At 37.4% G+C, this 16,182-nt stretch overlaps 1 protein-coding gene across 1 annotated transcript in view; it reads left to right on the forward strand.

Annotated features, from left to right (window-relative positions):
• The window catches only part of adgrg2a (adhesion G protein-coupled receptor G2a), a 33,164-nt gene that overhangs the window by 891 nt on the left and 16,091 nt on the right, over positions 1–16,182 (forward strand). The window contains exons 2-18 of the mRNA XM_085173271.1: positions 3,139–3,233; positions 3,429–3,754; positions 4,976–5,234; positions 5,987–6,037; positions 6,410–6,451; positions 10,294–10,431; positions 10,545–10,595; positions 10,676–10,740; positions 12,794–12,889; positions 12,988–13,025; positions 13,112–13,248; positions 14,698–14,809; positions 14,887–14,945; positions 15,033–15,080; positions 15,328–15,395; positions 15,519–15,559; positions 16,063–16,096. Coding sequence (XP_085029397.1) covers positions 3,139–3,233; positions 3,429–3,754; positions 4,976–5,234; positions 5,987–6,037; positions 6,410–6,451; positions 10,294–10,431; positions 10,545–10,595; positions 10,676–10,740; positions 12,794–12,889; positions 12,988–13,025; positions 13,112–13,248; positions 14,698–14,809; positions 14,887–14,945; positions 15,033–15,080; positions 15,328–15,395; positions 15,519–15,559; positions 16,063–16,096 — 1,660 coding nt within the window. The remainder of the gene's footprint in view (positions 1–3,138; positions 3,234–3,428; positions 3,755–4,975; positions 5,235–5,986; positions 6,038–6,409; positions 6,452–10,293; positions 10,432–10,544; positions 10,596–10,675; positions 10,741–12,793; positions 12,890–12,987; positions 13,026–13,111; positions 13,249–14,697; positions 14,810–14,886; positions 14,946–15,032; positions 15,081–15,327; positions 15,396–15,518; positions 15,560–16,062; positions 16,097–16,182) is intronic.

Below are 16,182 nucleotides of genomic sequence, written 5' to 3' on the forward strand. Positions count from 1 at the left end.
TATAATTTATTCAGACACTCCAGTTGACATTCTGCATATTTCATGCAGCAAACCCTGTAGATTAACTTTTATTTAATCAGATTCTTGTTATAATGAAACACAGTAAAGCGTAATGACTTACTTTTGTGAATTGATTACAGACGTTTTACTGGAAACATGTAGCTGCTTGTCTTTAGCCACTGAGGCCGAGTCTGGAATTTTAAAGGAATAACTCACTCATAGTTGCTTTTGTCTAATATATATCTATACATATTTATACATATTTTTATCTAACATGCCCATAACGTCAATGGGTTTTCAAAATGCACATCAAGCACAAAAGTTTGGGTTAGTTTTAAGGAAGATAATAACCGTTAATATAAGGGAACATTTGTTATGATGGTTGCAATAATAAAAAGAGTGGCTACACTAGAAGAAAGTGCAAAATCACTAACAATATTTACTATTATCTAAAGAAGGAAAAGAAAAGTGTCTCGTCAGCCTATTTTCACCAACAAAGAAAATATATTTTCAAATTAGAAATGAGGTTTTTGCGAAAATCAATGTCTCCCTTTGCTTTAGCAATCATTAGGCAGTAATTTGTAGTAATAGTTAGGTGACTGGATGAAACAGCCTAACAGAAATGATGACAGTGTATATTTTCAGATAAATAATGGGTAACAACGACATCGCTACCTGACTTTGGATAAATGTTGGGGCAGGTTTTCCAATGTTATTTGTTATTCCACTCAAATAAATCTACGGTCAAGTAGATCAAGTAATTGTCAAGTAATTAACATTTTCAATTAAAGTAACACTGTTTCATGCTTGGAAACAGTGTCACTTTAATTGAAAGGGAGGTTGTGTATAGGAAATGAATTATTGCTGTACCATGTGTGAAACAAAAAAATACATAAATAAAAAATTTATATATAATACATATATAATTAATAATGGCCGGTAATGAATGTAAACCCTTCTCTTGTATCTCTGAAAGGCTGGGATGCAGTTGTATTACTTAAATTTTCAATTACTACATAAAGCTTTTCATGTACAGGTAAAGATTTGTACTTTTTGAGCATACTGAGCAATTATCATTGAGCATTAAGTGCTGATGAGGCAGATGGCACATTTCAAAACTACAGGCGTTGGAAAGATTTGAGAATAAAACCTGTGTATGACTTGAAAAAGAAGAATTATGTAAGATGATAGTTTGTTTTGCAAATTCGCTCAGTCATTTTCTATCAGTTATTCTTCACTTAAATGTTCTCTTGTCTTGTCTACACTGCATGTACCTCAGAATGATTTGATTTTATATTATGTTTGGGGGAAAATACTTCTATTTAGATTTTTATTAAAGATTCAAAAATGATTGTTTTTTATTATGAATACAAAGAATATGCCTTTTTTTTATGTGAGGAGACACACATCACTAATATTAGATAATTTTGCAGATTGATTGATCAGATTGAATTAATTTTGATTTTTCATCTGAATCATCATTATGGTCAAGATTGAAATCTCAATGCTAAATAAATGTTGAATCAATGCAAAAATACTAACCCACTTAATAAAGGTGGATTTATAGTTCACTGGGAAATTATATTGAAAGGCCATTGATTTATAGTTGAGTGGGAAATTAAAGCTATTATTACTTGGACAATTCCATCGCACCCCTCTTTTACAGTGGTCCACCCCATTTCTTCAGTAGTCACTGATTTATAGTTGACCGGGATATGATATTTAAAAATCATGGATTTATGGTTCAATATCACTGAACCACAGAGAATACATCAGGTAAGCATTCACTTATTTTCTAATATTTCAATTTTACCAAATCTGTTCGTAACCAGTTATATTTATATAAAAATATTGCTGAACACTCACCACAGTGATACATATTCTAGATGTTTGACTGTCAAAAAGGTCATCAGTTGAAATTAGCTTGCTAATGTAACTGATTACTTAGATGATCAAATTATGTTAGCTAAGATGAATTAGAGAAAGATAGCGATATCTTGAGTAGAAAACATCAAATCTGCAGAAAGTTCCTTATTTTTTTCCATTTGCTTTATTCAGTTTTTGGTTTTGTTTTCTGGTGTAGATTGGGCGACTCAACAAATGGAGGAAGTGACAGACTGAAAGTTCTCCTTTATCTACAGGCAGTTCACAATTACAGTCCAGACCGAGGCAGGACATCATTCACTGCACGAGTGAATTCACCGAAAAGTATTTTAAACTAATGTGATTCAATAAATTAAATATTTTTTTTAAAATGATATCAAGTTGTCTGTTGTCATTTATATGTTAAAGCCCAGTGTTTAATGCAACAGTCAAAATGTTTTAATCAACATCATTACATTATTTACCATAACATTAGATAAATAAATGATATTATGCTGAAGTATTTTAAGTAATTTTTTAAACATTCACGTCCTTTTGATCTTTAGTTGATCATCATCTCAGTATTGTTTTAATATCAACCGAGGTGTAAAAATGACCAAGAATTAATGTCAGAATCCAATGTTGAGTCAATGAAGTTTAGGTTGATAGTAAAAAATTGATTTAACATTCTTTTAGTTATTGTTTTCTGTCTATATATATATCTATATCTATATGTATATGTATATATATATACATATACATATATATATATATATATGTATATGTATATATATATGTATACATATATATGTATAATATTGTGCTCTTTCTAAATTTTACAAGCATGAACTGAAATTTAGCCACAAAATGACTCACACAAATATAACCTACTCGGTTCTTTTAAAGGCGTGAATCTAGTAAGGTGCAACCCAATCTCTATGTGTCCACCCTTGCCCCATTGTCAACCTTTCAGTGCACACAAAGGCACATAGAATACAAGATCGTGTCAGTTTACGAGGAGAGGAAAGGAGAAGTTGAATGTAATCCCACAACTGAAACAAAAACTGACACGAATCTACATTTAGAGAGACACAGACGAGGTGTATTACATAAGTACAGTAAGAGGAAGCTGGCACGCAAGTTGTTCTTGTTTAAAAAAAAGTTTGAAAATTTACTTTGAATAACATGATTGACATGTAGAAATTTGCAAAACAAAATAAAAAGAGAGAAACGGATGAATAACTGACTGTGGAGTGTGTTGCCTCTTATTTCCAGGAGGATGTTTGACCTTTGCTTAGAGGGGAGGTGGAGATGGAAACCTTATTTTCTCCTCACCATCTTGCTTGTGTTGCTGAGAGCTGCTCCTACAGGTAATAAAGACAAAAAAAAGGAAATACTGATTTTTATTTAATGGAATATTTTACACCATAACATATTGCTGACTTAACTTCAAATTAAGTGTGCTATTTTATTTGGCTCTAAGCCACCACTGAGATTTTATCTGTCTCCACTGTGTCGAAGTGCAATTAAAACTTTTTGTCTGGATTTCTTTTACCCATTTGCAGCACTTGGCAATTTCCTGGGAGACACTAAAGCAGTATTAAATGGTTGTAAAGACCACTGGACCCTGCAGGACACGACAGCCGTGCCCCTCCTTTATGAGATGACCATATGTGTGGACATTCGTGTGGTCCTCCCTGGTGCTTGGGTGGCCTTCTCTTACCGCTCAGCCTTCGCACCTCGGCCCGAGTTAGGCCTGGAGGGAGATGAAAGAGCACTATATGGATGGCTACTAGGAGTGCGACACCGATTTCCTCTCCAGCTGTCCCCAACGCATTGGCACAGAGTGTGTCTAAGGAGGGATATAAAGGCCAACACTTTTAGTCTGAAGGTAACACTGAAAAGTGTTTGACAAAGCATTCAGATATTTTACTTGCATAAAAAGTAACAATGCAAGATTGTAAAAACACCCAATATTATTACAAATTGATGTATTTGTATGTATATGTGTGTAATTTATTTAGTAGTTACAATAAGAAGCAGCACAAAAGTCAAAACAACAATTTTCCCATGTTAGCACAAACCCAAAACAAACAGTGTTTGTAAAAAAAGAGAAAAACTGTTACATAACTGAAACTTGCAAAGACACTGCACATAATGAGTGGAATTTGAAATAAAATACAAAACAAAAATGGCAGGTACTGTTTAGACAAACACAGTTACAGTTTTGCAAGAAGTTGAGTTGCTGAGTCTATGTTTAGCCCTCACAGTGGTATGAAAATAGATTCCAAAGGACTCCTAAGGGAAATATGTATTAGCTTGGTTGTTTTAGGCAGGCCAGGTAATGCTAAAGACTGCATTCCCTTGCTGTCTCAGTACTTTTTTTTGTAGATACACTGTGATAGTTTTATAAAACCATAAATAGCAGGTTAAGCCTGTGGAAGATAAAATTCTTTTTAAACTTTGTCAGAGAAATTTAAAGGATAACATTACTTTATTACAACTTGATCTTATAAATTTACATGTTGGCCATCATTTCTCTTTCTGATAGCATTTCTTTTCCAAATAAAGACTTTACTTGGCAAGCCAGCCATGTATATTAGTGAACAATCTACTTGGTCTAAGTTTAAAATGCAACTCAGTGCTGCTTTGCCTTACATTTTACCTACTGTGTGTTTTGCTGGCCACTAGTGTGGATGTCCTCAGTGTGCTTCAGCTTCATCTTTAGGATCTTTAGGTCTCTTGAATGGATAGACTTGTAGTCCATCAGAATATGCATGTGGTTAGGTTAATGAGGATAGTAAATTGACCATAGGCATGAATGTGAGCATGAATGGTTGTCTGTCTCTCTGTTAGCCTGGCAACACTTTGGCAACCTCTACAGGGTGTACTCTGCCTCTCGCCCAGTGACAGCTGGGATAGGCAACGCCCCCCCATGACCCTGAATCGGATAAATGAAAAAAGATCGATAAAATCGGTATAGTTATTGTTATGTGACTAAATTTGGTCTAGTTTTTTTTTAGTTTGCCTGCCTTCAAATGTGAGCAAAAACTAGAAGAAGAAAAACAATAAAGACAGACATAGAAACATCTAACTTTTTTAATTGTTCCAGGTTGATGGGGACATTATAGCAGAGAGGACCGTCATCGCTCAGGCCATCCCCTCCTACGGCTCTCTGTGGATGGGCTGTCGTCCCAGAGATCCACCCCCAGGACCTAATCTCGGAAATGTGGAGCTGTACTTGTTCCGCATGTGGGCAGACTTGGGTGCTCATGGGCCCTGCGAGGACGGCACTGTGATTGGCTGGAACGCCAAATACTGGGGAGTGACCAGTCCCAGCGCAAGGCAAATAGACCCCAGCCTTATGTGTGGTGAGCCAGATATGGAAGAATAACCTTGTCACGGATCGTAACTGTTCTAAAGTAGATCTATTAATATTAATCATGAATGGACTGCCAAACTAACAGTGGCTGCATTCATAATAAAATGCAGGGCTGCCTTTTCTGTCACAGAAACGACCTTAATGTTAGCCAAACCAGCATGTTATTAAGCATTTATCTGATCCTGCCTCATTAGAGAAGTTGCTACAGCTTTGGAGTGTCACACGAGAGATTTCACACCAGAAATAAATTTTCAAGTTTTTCTTGAGTTGAGAAAAATACTAGAAGTAAAAGCAATTATTGAAAATTGAAAATGTAAAACAATGAGAAAAAAACCCCTTCCAAAGTAATTTTTAATCATAAAAAAGCAGAGCAAACATTTAGACATGTTAGACAACTAACATTTAGACAGTAAGCACCCCCCCCCCCAAAAAAAAAAAAAAAAAAAAAAAAGTGCCGTACTGGGTTTTAGGCCTGCAAATTCAAGCTGCTACAACAATCTAAACTTGTTGGATGTATTCTCATTACGTGAATCAGACAAAACACTTCCTGCGAATATTTTAATATTGGTATCTCAATATTATTTGTTAAGCATGCCAATATAATTTGCTTAAAACAATAACATTGCATGCAAAACTTGTCTCTGTTATCTTTATGCCTATCACTTGTTTCCATACCACTGCAGTGCATGTTCTCCAAGCATGTTGAATGCTGAGTGTTGCATGTTTTTATGTGTCTTGTAGACCACAAACGGTTGAAACGTGGGGCTCGTGCTTACAGAAGCATTACTGATGGTGTGTATCCATGCGACTAGTGTGACTTAGACACCAGTATGCATGCTGTGTTTATTTCTCTAAATGCATGAATATAAAAGACTAAATATGTGTTTGTCCATTAGAGGATATTTCTATTGTTCGTTTAAGACTGTGTAAATGTGGATTCTCACCTAAAACATAAAAAATATTATTTTATTTTATTTTTACATAACCAGATGGCCTATTTTTGTGTAAATATGCTTTTCAGGAATGTTATTGCAGTGTAAGAGATAGGAGTACCTTAACAAAAACTGTATCACAATAGCGCAGAAACAACAAAGAAAGAGACTAGAGGAAATCTACCTTGTTTTTACAATGCAAAACCTGTAAAGAATTCCTTCACATTTACAGCAACTACACTGGGAGCTGGCCGGTCCTTGCTGCCTTCATCTGGTAAGCATCACCCTGAGACAAGTACTAAAATATACTCTAATAACAACCCACAGAAACTTCTTGTTGATGACTACTTTGCATATTTTTTTCACTATCTGTATAAAGAGATTTCATTTTGGTCCATTATTTTAGCTAGTAATAATGATTTGTGAGTTTGTCTTGTTACATTGGAGGCAAATCAGAAAAAACAACAGAAATCAAAGGATATTTTGTGGGATTATTTTGAGTTAAGATTTCTGTCTTTTGTATAAGTTACAGGTATGTCACAATAACATGAAATCGTAGAAGATGGCTGAAATTTGATTTCTGGGCTAATCATTTGCTGTTAGATATGGTCAAATTATTATACTGCTACATACACCCACCAGCCACATTATTAGGTACACCTTGCTAGTGTATTTGCCTTCAGAACTGCCTGAACTCTTTGTGTCATACATTCAGCAAGGTGCTGAAAACATTCCTCAGAGATTTTAGTCCATATTGAAATAATAGCATCACAATTGCTGTGTATTTGTTGGCTGCACATCTATGATAAGAATCAATCAGCAAATCAAGGTGCTCTACTGGTTTGAGAAATAGTAACCACAGAAGCCATTTGAGTACAGTGAACTCACTGTCATGTTTTTTAAAAAAACAGTTTGAGATCATTTGAGCTGTGGTCCTAATAGGATGGATACAAAGAGATAGACCTGGTCAGTCATTATACTCAAGTAGGCTGTGGCATTTGAACAACATTCAGTTGGTAGGGGCCAAATGTTTGTCAAGAAAAAAATGCCCCACATTGTAGCATTATTACTACTGCTACTACTACTTGACACTGTGGACGGGCCTTGGAGGTCCAGGGCTATCCAATCAAGTTACTGTGCTCCCTCAGCTGAATTCTACTAGTATACTTTAACTACAAGTTACATTAAGTTACATCATACAATTTGGGAAAAACCCATATAATCAGCCATATAACTGATAAGTTTTTGCAGTCCAATAGTGTAGTGCTTCTGCAGCAATCATTGTAACCGGCATCAGAGAGGAGGCCACTCACTGAGTGGATGGCCCTATGCAGATCAGACTATGGGAAGCACCCCTCATGTCTCTTTGAAACTAAAAAATAGTTCATAGCTTGTGCAGCTACTTTTAAAGCATGACCCCTTGGAAAACAAATGGAAATATGTTGAGGATATTGTGAGCTCACAGTCAACTGGCCAAATGTGTGGTGAGGTCATTGGCAGTCTTCTGCACCTAGAGTTAATGTCTCTCATCTCTGTCATCTGATTTGTCATCATGTGATTTGAATTTGGCTCAAGAACCAACTGTCAAACTTGGTTGTCCATCCAATTTATATTCTCTGGTGCCAACACTGCACTAGCCACATCAGTTAATAAAAGGCTGAGTGCACCAGATTCCTCACTATCTGGATGTCAGAGCAGAATCTGAGATTGATCACATCAGGCACCCAGACCTCCCTCTCCCCAGCCACCTCCCCCAGCATGTTCCACTGGGTCTGCCCCGGAGTGTCCTCCCGGTGGAACATGCTCAGAACACCTCACCCATGCAGCATCCCTGTCAGAGGCCTGAACCACCACAACTGGGTACTTTCAATGTGGAGAATGCAGCTATATTCTGAGCCCCTCATGGATGGCTGAACTCCTCACCCTATCTCTATCTCTAAGGAAGAGGCCAGCTACCCTTTAGAGAAGGCTGAAGGGTAGCTGCTGCAGCACCGATCTGTCTTTGAAATTCTAGAAAAGCATTATTGGTGAAATAAAGTCAGATGGGTCATCAAATTAAATTTGTCACACACACAACCATACACAGTATGACGAGGTGGAATGCTTGCAGCTGTGCAGTGCCTGACCATTAAATGACAGTAGGTTTACAGTAAGATATACAAATTTACAGGTTACTACAAAATGTACAGCTTTAACTTAGAAATTTACAGTAAAAATGTCAGAAAAAAAACAGTTTACGTAAGAGATTATTAGTCAAAAGAAATTATAAGTTATAAATTATAGGAAGTGTGCAAGAAAAAACCCCAGAGTGCGTGTGGTGATGTGTGTGAGAGTCCAGTCCTATAATGATGTGATATGTGTGAGAGAATCTAGTCCTAGACCTGGTTCAGGTCCCAGAATAGCCTGGGGGAAGAAGCTCCTCCTCATTCTCTCTTTTTTGGCCTTAAGGGAGTGGAAGCGATGGGAGAGGTCCATCATAATCTTCCTGGCTTTGGTCTTGCACCACTTGGTGTAGATGGACAGCAGGTCAGGAAGCTCTGATCGAATGATGCATTCGGCTGAGCGCACCACTCTTTGCAGCTCTCGTCTCTCCTGCTTGGTGCTGTTCCCAAAGCAGGTGCAGATGTTTCCCGTCAGGACGCTCTCGATGGTGCAAGAGTAAAAGTTCTTGAGCACCCTCAGTGGCAGATGGAAGTCCCTGAGTCTTCTGAAGAAGACGAGAAGCTGGCGGTCTTTCTTAACGTGCGGCAGCACCATGACAGGTCCTGAGTGATGTGGACACTCAGGTATCAGAAACTGTCCACTCTCTCCACTGGCGTGCCACTGATGATGAGGGACTTGTAATTCCTCGCCTGCTCTAATCAAGAGATTAATGCATGTGGTAGTTTACCATCATGTGATACTTCTTTAGAGGGGAGGGAAAAACAAAAGCAGGTTCTTCTTTGGGGTCATCACTTTCATGCCGTTCTCACACTAGTAGCATCATTCTCTCAACTCTTAATGTACTTCTGGAAACAGTTCTCCCAACACAGACCCATATGTGCAAAAGACACTAAAATAATTCTTGAAACTTTTTTGCATATATCAAAACATGTGAAGTCTTTAAGACACCTAATGCTTTTAAACTTTTACCAAAACCTTGCTGTCTTTGGTAAGAATACCAGAACTACAAAAATGTTGGAATTCCGAGACAAAAAAGAAATGTGAAGGATTTACTCTACAGTTTACTCAGTATGACTGCAGAAACTGAAAAAAGTCAGATCAGACACACGAAACTATCTTCATCTTCTTGTTCTATATTCGGCTGTTCTATTTAGGGGTCGCCATAGCCAATCATCAGCCTCCACCTCCAGCTCTGTCTCCTGTTTTTCTGACTATGCCACTGTCTCCAAACCCTACAACATAGGAAGTCTCACTACTGTCTTGTAAACCTTCCCTTTCACTTTTGCTGCTATCCTTCTTCACAAACCACTCCAGTAAAATATATAAAACATAGAACGCAGCACCAACTACTCTTTGCTACAGTGAAGTCACACATATAATTACAGTATGTGCTTGTGTGTAATTAGCAGTTCCATGACATGCACTTGTCTTGATGCAAGACTGAGAACATGTGTTTAGATTTGCTCTCAGTTGACGCATAATTTCACTACTACTACTGACAGCGTGTGACCGGCCTTACTCTTTCTTACATATTAGAAAAAAATAAGTTTGCTTTGATTTCATTGCAAATGCTAATGAAATGCTGGAGAGTATCCAGGTAAGTCAGAGATCTGTAGTTCTGTTTGACAGAGGTGTAACATTTAGATAGCAAATGCATCAACATGTGCAAATGCGGGTGGGAAAATGCATTCCTGATATGAAAACTGTATCAAAGCTATCACGAAAACCTAAAAAAATGACAGATACTGTCTAAAAACACCCAAAAAGCTAAACCCCCACAAACAACTAGATAATGGGACCAAATAATGGAATGGAGGGTATTCTACTTGACAAAAATTAAAAGTTGGCACCTGAATATTTGTTGTATTTCAGTTTCCTCCATCATATTCTCAACAAATAGTCTTTCAGCCCCAGTACCAGTTTTGCCTGTCACTAATCACATTATCCACACAGACACTACAGCTTTGCCTCTGAACTCAATCCTGCCCATGAACACCAGTTCAGCTAATCAGATCTCAACAAGCACCCACATACCGCCAGTCACAACTCCGGCAGCCAACCAAAGCACACCTGGAGGATTATTCACATCAGGTTAGCCTTTGCTAACATGCAGTCACTCGACATTTTATGGAACTGGAGATTCTGTTTACAGTTTGTGTTAGTAATGAGAAGAAACAATTTGTAAAGTTGACATTTTCTTTCAGGATCCACCAGATTAGTTCATTGTGATGTCCGTCAACTCTGTTCCAATAACAGTAAGCAAATATTCACTTCTTGTCCTTTCCGATTTCCTTTTTGCATTTGCATGGCCTCACAGATGTATTGCTTTCTGCAGGTGCTTACTATTGGATGCCCATAAGTGTAGAGGGCAACAAGACTGAAGAAGAGGTCCAAAATTTGGTGAGAATGACAAATTTCCCTTGTCCATCTCGTTACGTTTCTCATAAATCTTTCAGTTACCACCCGGTCATTGACACATGCTTTACCAACAAGTCTTGTAAACAGTGTAAGTTTGTGGGAGCAGCGCATTGTGTGAATCACCTGAAAATAATTTAGATTTTTTTTACGCCAAATATTTGTTGCTTTATTACTACTTTGACCTTTTACAAATGTTGCTCCCTCTGTGTTATAAATATGGTTCTTTAAACCTCTTTTTTTGCTTTCTTCAGTGTCTTCTCTTCTCCTTTCCCATCATTCCTAACTTAAATGAACACTTCCTACATAACATTCTTACTGACACTTGATATGCAGTTCTCAGCCTATGTCAGATAGACCTTTCTACATTAAGACCATGATTATTAGCTGTCTCTAGTAGCTGTCTTTGCATAGTAAAGCTAATGATAAAACAAATAAAATGTAATGGCAACAGCAGTAATAGATATACAAAATATTAGACACTGTAGATATATTCACAGTTATTTCGACTAGTCATTTCCTCCCAATAACCCTTTTTGCTTTGTACCTTTTTTCTCCTCTCCTTCAGCTTTGCGTTGCAGAAAGAAACTCATTACCAAACAACAAAGTTATGTGATCAAGATATTGTCCACTATGTTTCTACCCATAAAAGCAACAACCTTACCTGATTTAAATATATAAAATGTCCAGTTATGATTCTTTAACCCTTCCTGTCCACTTCCAGCTTTGTTTTGAGATTATACTATACGGCATCATAGTGCCAGCTTCCTTTCACCATTTCCTTCTTTTTAAATTATTGTTATGGTTATTAATATATATTACTGAAGAAGAAATTTGTACATAACCATTACAATTCTCAACATGGATCATGAATCAATCCTGCTATATTAAGTCTTTGGTTCACTTTTAATGCTTAATCATTTTGACACAAATCTAGTCATATTTTTAAGGTCCATTGCAAGGAAATAGCATGTAAGCAAAGGTTGTTCAGTGAATTCTCATGCAAGGCTGTCTAATAGTGCTGTGTTGATGCACTGACAGCTCAGAGATAAAAGTCTCAGCTCTGAAGTTTTGTTGCCCAGGAGAGTATGAGTTGTGTCCCACTTTTTAACAAAACAACATCCCGGGAATAGCAGTGGGCTGTGTTTTTCTTTTCCCATATGTTTTTGTCCAGGAAGTAACACACTGTTTACCACAGCTGAGCTGACAAATAGTCATTTCAAGCCAGAGGAAACCCAATACACAAAGCTACTATAGATGATTCAGTATCCTTAGTTTGCCCATGTGCTTAACATATCTAGAATGCATCAGTACACATATGAGTCAATATCCAAATTGTATCCTACTGAAGCCACTATACATAACTGTGGCACTTGTAATCTGGTGGTGGTCAGAGGTCCCGGTGGCGCCAGTGTCCAGCAGCCTCGCTTCTGTCAGTGCGACCCAGGGTGGCTACAACGTAGCTTGCCATCACCAGTGTGTGATTGGGTGGATGACTGGATGTGTAAAGCGCTATAAAAATACAGGCCATTTAATCTGATCGATCAAAAAACAAAAAACAGTTTCCATGGAATATTTCTCCAAAAGTTGATTCTGTTCATCTGGACGTAGCGTTTTCTGGGAGAAACGTTTCGTCACTCATCCAGGTGACTTCTTCTCAGCTGACTGCAGGTTTCCCCAATTTTATAAACAGTACATTTGCATAATGACTGAAACCAGCCCACTGAAGGAGATATGGGATATTTCGTTATACATCATGGAAACTTTGTGTCAACTTGTTCTAATGGCTTAAATTCCTATATTTACAAACTATAATTTGACTGAAATACATTATGGTTTCATAATATGTATATAAAAGAACAAAGTGCTTTTACAATTAAACCTGAGTGGTCTTTATAGCTCTCATCCTGACGTCTAAGACTGCAGAAACTAACAAAACGTGCTACTTTCCTTAAACTTAAACTTTATACGTCAAACTCCCATCACCTCCCTCAAACATCTCTATCTGTCTGCTTCCCTCTCTCCATCTGTCACTCAGGTGTCAAAAGCATTTGGTTGTCACAATGACAGTGTTGATGCAGCAAATGGAAAAACAGGCTCTTTGAATTTCTGTCAGGGTGACAGACAACTTCAGGTCAGTACAGAAAACGACAACACCTTATATACTTTACAGAATCAAATTTCTCCTGTAAGCCTGGCTCATGGCTTTAACTCTCCTTTTTCTCTTTGCAGGTAGTTGAAGTGTCCTGTAGTGCAAAAAGGAATATAAGGTAAAAAGGATATGAGGAGCTGCTTTGTACAGCTGTTACATGTGCAGCAGTTCGTGCGTCCTCACATGAAACACTTTTGTTTCCAGCCAAACTGCCTGCAATGTGGTGCTGCTGCTCAACCATGCTGTCTCAGTGTGTGAACTTCAACAAGCTGGAGACGCTGCACTGCAGCAAGCTGGAGCACCAATGCAAGCGAGAATCATAGGAGAGATGGAGAGAGTCGGTGAGCACTTGTTTCCTTGCATTTGCTTCACTCTGTTTTGTCTGTGAATTAGTTTCCCGGTCTTCTTTGTCCATCTTCCCGTTTTACTTTGGCAACTGCTCTTTCTTGTGTGCTGCTTCCTTCCCTGTTCCCAACTGCAGTAAAATAGTTCAAAATATGACTTCCTATCTTCTTGATAGAAAACATCATGGTGTCAAGGAAACGTGTAAATTTAAAATGAAAAGAGGACCACAGTACCCAGGGTATCGGATTGCACTTATTCAGTACTTGCACAAAGCTCCTGATAATGTTGCTGATGTGGCTTTGTTGTGTTGAAAACCGCAGTGTCCTGAAGATGGATTATAAAAAGCTCATCTTAGATGCTTTGCCCAGTGTGTTCTTACAAAGTTGTTTCATGCCAAAGAGAACCACCGGTTAAAAATATACGGCGCGGCCAAAAAAAAAAAAAAGTTTAAAAAAATACAAATTTTAAAATAAATGCTCTTACACTATTTACTTAGGTAAATCCAGGTGGTGACTTAAGTTAATATGTATAAGTTCATTACTAAAAATCAATAAATAGTATCAAATCAAAGGGGTGACACATTGAGATATGTGCTCTAATTTTCTCTCCCTGTTAAAGAGATGATCTCTTGTTAATACTTGTGTGACTTAAGTAAAATTTATGCTTGATAATACTTGAGGCTGAAAATACAGCAATAGACCTAGCTAATGAAAAGTGAATTATGGTAAAGGAGTCCTTCCCACCAAACAAGTTGAGAGGTGTGGTACACTGTGGACAAAAAAATCTGTCACATGGCTAACATGTGACAGACATTCACACTCACATTCAGACCTACGACCAGTTTAGAATCACCGTTTAAACTATTGCACATGCAAATTCCACACAGAAAGGCTCCAGTTTCAAGGCTTAAAGTCCAGGACCTTCTAGCTGTGAATCATCAGCTAGATGGTCCCCAAAACATAATCATATCGAAACAAATATTTAACTCATTAAATGGAATCATGTGAACCATCCTAAAATCACACCCAATAATATAACTATTTTTAAACTTATTTATACTTATTAAATTTATAAACTATATTTTTTTCTAAGTTTCTAAGTTTTTTTTTTTCTAAACATGCAGCTTGCATTCATTTTTGAATTAAGTGTACACATGGAAATATTACACCTGTTGTAATCAGTCAACTTGACCTGTGATATTACAGCAAACAGGAGTAGGCTGACAGACCTCTCAGAATCCACTAATCGTCACTGGACTTTTTGACTCACACTGTTCACTCACCCACCAAAGATACATTTATCTTCATCTTTGTGTTTTCATAGCTATTCAGGCATACCTTACCAATATCTCTCTCTTGAAAAAAGTATATTAAATAACCAAAATAAGTGTAAAATCAGACATTGACGGATCCAATACTCAGCTCTTTGGATTTTCTCCACATCAGGTCGAAATCTGTGTAAGGATGCAGAGCCCTCTAGTGGCGGTTTTGTGAGATGCAATTCCACGTCTTCTCTTGACGATATCTGTCAGTCAAATAAATCCTCCCCACTAACATGGTGAGCAACACACTTTTTTTAATGTCCACTGGATGTGTGTCTGTACACCCTGTAACTTATACATGTTTAATCTACAGCTTCCTCTTAGAGCCCAACTCCAACCCGGCTCCTAAATTGAAGACAGACTCTTGTAGAAGTGAGTATCACAAACACAGATGCTTTTGATATTCACCCCTGTTTATCAAGGGTTTTGCTGCTGTAACCATGTTTGTCTGATCCTCAGGGGAAATGCCTCGCTTCTGTGATTGCACAGCTTTCTGTAATTATACACGTAAGAAAAATAATCACAATATTGCATTGACATTTTTAGAATCCAGGCTGCTGCTGCAATATGTGATGAGTGAATGCACCATTGTTATTCAAATTTAAAGAAAATATTTAGGCTTTAGGAAAACATAACATTGCTTCTATGAAGCAAGCTATCTGACAAGAGAACTTCTCAGTTAATACGTATTTTTATGGTGTCTCAGAAACTTCACCCACATACTAACCATCCCTTTTCTTTATCGCTTTCTCAGGCCAATTTTATGCTTTTAGAATCAATGTTACTAGTGAAGCTGTTAACATTCAGTCCCTAAAAAGCTTGGTATGTACCACACTGTATGCTTAAAGTATGCTTTATTAATATATAATTACTATATGTATATATATATATATATATATATATATACATTGTGCAACTTTGTAACTTTGTAACTCTATTTGACAGTTACTAAGTCCTGCACTCCTCACATGTCCCACAAAGCAACAGTAAGTCTTGATCCAGTTACATTACATACAGTAAGTTTAGATTGTGTTGATATTTACTATGCATTTGTTAATATCAGTATGTTGGTCACAACAGCAGACAAAGCAACAGTAAGCAGTAAAACGTTCTGCGGTTAAACTAAACTGTCCTGATTTCTGCCTCAGTCATGCAGGCTTAGAGACCCCCTGCCAACCTCTGGTTGATAGGGAAAAATCTATATTGCCCAATCAGCGGTTGACAGTCCTAGTGACTGTCAGTCACCTCAAGAAGCCACTCACCAACCATTTGGGAAATACACATTTTGACAACCGGTTGTTGCCATGGCGTTGGTCTTTGGGCCTGTGTAACTAAGGCCTACCTGGGAACATGGTTCTGGGTTTGTCTGTCTGTTTTTACAATAGAGAGAATAGGAATTGTCATTTAAAGGTCTCCAGGATGTTAAATGTGATTGCTTTTAACAAAATCTGATTATAATTTACACATATTAAAAATTCTTTCTTACCAGGTGCAGTAATTATAATATTACAAAGCAATATCAGGTAAACCTTCCTGTAAACTTGGATAATGATTACTTGTGTAGCTCTATAATTATTGATCATACTTCTATATTGTGAATCATGTTTTA

Source organism: Neolamprologus multifasciatus, chromosome 9 (assembly GCF_963576455.1).
Source record: "Neolamprologus multifasciatus chromosome 9, fNeoMul1.2, whole genome shotgun sequence".
In the NCBI taxonomy this organism is placed as follows: domain Eukaryota; kingdom Metazoa; phylum Chordata; class Actinopteri; order Cichliformes; family Cichlidae; genus Neolamprologus; species Neolamprologus multifasciatus.